At 47.4% G+C, this 4198-nt stretch overlaps 1 protein-coding gene across 1 annotated transcript; it reads left to right on the top strand.

The window, feature by feature from the left end:
- The first annotated feature begins 682 nt into the window (after positions 1-682).
- Positions 683-2479, top strand: LOC141027566 (uncharacterized). Its single transcript, XM_073504650.1, has 3 exons — positions 683-766; positions 916-1062; positions 1799-2479. Exons 1-3 carry the CDS (start codon positions 683-685, stop codon positions 2477-2479), a joined length of 912 nt encoding a protein of 303 aa, XP_073360751.1.
- Positions 2480-4198: the final 1719 nt, after the last annotated feature.

The raw sequence follows: 4198 nt of genomic DNA, 5'->3' as shown, positions 1-4198 counted from the left end.
ACTTGGTGCCGGTAGGATTATTCTCACATGCATGCGTGCATGCATGGCTAATTCAGTTGGATGAGCAACCAACAATGCATTGGACACACCAAATGATTAGCAAGCACACGTAGGGTACCACATGCATGTAGGTATGTATAAAGTCATGGAATCCGACGTGCACGTAGAAAGCTGGATCGAGACACAAGAGGCACTCGAGAGTAGCACTGCTCATGCATGCATGCATGCGTACACAAAAGCGAGACACTCCACGTGCACAAAAGAGCTTCGCTTACTTGTCACCGCGACACCGCGCATGCATGCACCCTAGCTAGTAGAGTAAATTGCACAGAAGTACCACAATTGGGGCATTGGAAGCAGATTGATACCAAGATTGGTAATTTTTACATGCCAGTACCAAGATTGGGACGAGCCGTTGCAAAAAGACTACAAGTGCGTTTTATACGTATTGACAGAAAAACTGACCGGTTGGGCCCGCCCGTCAGGCGCCACGCTGGCCAGTGAGCGCGTGCCCACGCGCTGACTCGGACGAGCCCGGGTCGAACCGTTTAGGGCGCGGCTGGTGCGGTCGAGCCACACCCCGCTCATTCCCCCCGCTCTGCTCTACGTTCTTCTTCCTTCTTTCTGCCTCGCCGCCGCCTGCGCCCGCCCCCGCCGGCCGCCACACGACGCTGCGGCAGCCATGGTTTTTGAAGACAAGAGCAGCGACGACAACTCAAGCCTCCCGTACATGCACTCCGAAACCTCCACCGATGGGCTCAACCAGGTCAGTTACTCCATTGGAGCTAGCGTTAGGGTTAGGTTTAGAAAGTTGGGGATTTTTCTGTGTAGGTGGTCTTTGGTGTGAGGATTTCGTTTGATTTGCTTTGTCCTCGTCCTCTGCACATGATGCTAACTTGCATTTTGCTTGGGCAGGTGCCTTTCTCTCTTGAGGACCCGGATTACAAGGGTCTTGAGCTAGATCTGATAGTGCTGTGCGAGAAGCATGGGAAGCCATCAGAGAGGCTTGTTGCATTTGAAGGAACAATGACTGGGAGAAGGTTCTTAGCATGTGCAGAGCCGGTATTTTTCTTGCCTTATTGATTATGCACAGGATATGCTCATTGGAAGTGACAGAGTCTTGTTTGCCAATTGTGATTCAGTTATGTGTATGGTAATTTTGTTAGTCATATATGCCATACTGTAGTGCTCATTGTAGGAATGGTGAATATTATGTTCAGTGGAGTGCATTTTGGCTAAATATAGGCTCAAGCATGCTCTGTTGTGTGCACATGAATGCTCTGTCGTGTGCACATGCTATTTATTTATACTTGTATGCAATGTTGGTTAGTACTCACATTAGCCCCTCCATTAGCTGATGTGTTACTCTTAATAAGTAACTGTTGCTTACTGCTGACAGTAGGTACTGTCATTAGCTAGTTTGTTGCTGCAGGCTAATGTAGTGTATTTAGCTAGGCTAATGTAGTCTGGTTTGATAACTCTTCATTCAGTGATGTCTATGTTCCATTTGTTAGTGATATATGGCAAAGTAGTTCACTGCTAGAGTGGTAGTGCACATTGTAGGATTCCATTATATTAATGGCCAACTGTAAGTTGGTTATTATGCTAAGTTGAATGGAGTGTTACTCTGCTAATTATATACTGATCACCCATTGTACAATGTGCTCCTCTTGCTTAGCACATGGCTGTGCAAATTCAGTGTTGGTCAGTACCAACGTTAGCTACTGGCATGAACTAACTGTTGCTTACTACTCACAGTAGTTGTATTGTACTAAATTTTGCCTTGTTATTTTTCCAGGAAGGTCAGAATTGTGGGTTTGTTCAGTGGGTTGATGAGCAGTGGCCCCCAACAATGGAGAATGCATTGCTGAAGCTTTGGTCAATGGTTGAAGAGAGCAAGTCTGCTAGGGTGAATGATAATCTTCAAAGTGCTTTAACTATTCACCATTTGACAGAAGAAAAGAAGAAGCTGGATGCAGACTACGACAAGTTAGTGAAAGATGTGCATCAACTTGTGGACTTTCAGCAGGATAGGGTTGTGGATTTCAGTTATATGCAGTCAGCTGTCACATATCAGCACCAATGCAGGGCTGAATTGGTGGCTGGTATGAATGCAGAAATGGCAGAGAAAGATGCAGCAACAGAGAAGCTTCAACAGAAGTATGAAATCCTGTGTAACCTGACAAGTGCTCAAGCAACTGCCATCCAAAACCTCAAGTTGAAGAATATGAAAGAGAAGGAATTGATGAGTGAGGCTAGGATGAATTTGGAGTTGAAGAATGCAGAGTTCACAAAGTTTGAGGAGAAGCTCACCCAAGAGAAGCTAGAGTTGAAGTTCCAGGTTGCTGATCTGCTGAAGCTCAAGGAAAACCATAATGAAGAGAAGCATATGCAAGAGTTTAATATTACTGAGCTCATGAAGGCAGAGGAGAAGCTGAAGGAGAAGATCAAGGGGATCCAGGCCATCTTGGAGAACTGAACAAGATGAATTGAGATTAGTGGGCATTGCAGACCTTTTGGGAAGGATGGCTGTGCAATGACCTAATAACATAGAATTATGGTTGTGTCATGTATGGTTCTAGTACTAATTGTGAACTCTGGCTGTTTATGTACCTAGTAATATGCTATTCATCCTTTTGTGAGAAAAGGATGGATTGTGCATTTGAACTCCACTATGTAATGTGAACAATGGTTGTGTATTCCTATAATGTGTTCAACTCCAGTTAGTATCGTTTGCTTTCAATGTTAGACTGAAAATGATGACATAGTGATGCTTATGTTAGACTGAAAATGTTGACATACTGATGCTTATATTATACTGATGGTTAAATGCTTAAATGCATTTGAGGAATAGTTACATATGTTAGAGTGATGCTTAAATGCTTAAATGCATTTGCAAAAGGAATAGTTTGTTATGTTACAGTGATGCTTTAGGTGGTTCCATCGACCCCGAGCCACCCTAGACCCTAGTTGATGGCTTTAGGTGGTTCCGTCGACCCCGAGCTACCCTAGACCCTAGTTGATGGTGCTCTGCTCTAGTTAACAGAATTGTCCACTAATGGTACTCTGCTCTAGTTAGGACTCATTTAATCCACTATGCTTCTCTGCTCTGCTCTGCTCTAGCTAGGTAACACCTAATGCCGCTCTGACAATTTGGACTAAGAAATAACAATGTAATCCACTAATGCTGCTCTGCTCTGCTCCAGTTAGGTAACACATAATGCTGCTCTACTCTAGTTAGGACTCATGTAATCCATTATACTTCTCTGCTCTAGTTAGGACTAGCAATTAAAGTGCTAAACATGCAGGCAGTAAACCCTAACCCTAATCCCCAATTTCAATGAGCAAGAATGGAACAGTGGAGCACTTACAGAACACCACCGAAGCCGTGAGTCCAGTGATGGGCGGTGCTAGGGTTGGCCACCCAAATTCGCGCCATCCGCAGCCTCTGGTCCATCGACAACGCCGGCTCCGCAAAATCTTCGTCCTCGCTACTGTACTCCGAGCTGGAGTAGCCGCCACTGCCATCGAGGCCTAAGCGGGGGAGGTCGCCGCCGCTCGCATCGCCCCGGCCATCGCCGCCTGCCGGAGTCGCCGAGGCCATCGTCGCCAGGGCACAGCAGCCACGGGGGAGAGGAGGGCGCGAGGGAGGAGCAGCCGCGGGGGAGGTGACAGCACCTAAGCAGTTCGATCCATGGCTACGGCGGCGTGGTATGGCGGGCGGGGAGGCAGCCGCCGGCGAGGGTGCGAGGAGAAGGAAGAGGGCAGAGCGGGGTCGGGGTCTGGCTCGGTCGCACCACGAGACCTAAACGGTGCGACCCGGCCTCGTCCTAGTCAGCGCGCAGTCAGCGCGTGGGCACGCGCGCACTGGCCAGCGTGGCGCCTGACGGGCGGGCCCAACCGGTCAGTTTTTCTGTCAATACGTATAAAACACACTTTTAGTCTTTTTTGCAACGGCTCGCCCAATCTTGGTACTGACACGTAAAAATTACCAATCTTGGTATCAATCTGTTTCCAATGCCCCAATTGTGGTATTTCTATGCAATTTACTCTAGCTAGTACTACAAGTTACTGTTATCGCCACGTGCAAGTATGTGTACGTACGTAGGAGCACCAAGATTGATGGATCGATGGGCCAAGGGTGGCAGGAAGCAGGAACATCCCGAGCAGCCAAGAAATGCCATACGCATACGGCCAT

Source organism: Aegilops tauschii, chromosome 7, assembly GCF_002575655.3.
Source record: "Aegilops tauschii subsp. strangulata cultivar AL8/78 chromosome 7, Aet v6.0, whole genome shotgun sequence".
Taxonomy (NCBI): domain Eukaryota; kingdom Viridiplantae; phylum Streptophyta; class Magnoliopsida; order Poales; family Poaceae; genus Aegilops; species Aegilops tauschii.
Note: the sequence above shows the minus strand (reverse complement) of the source record. Positions and strands in the feature narration are given on the sequence as shown.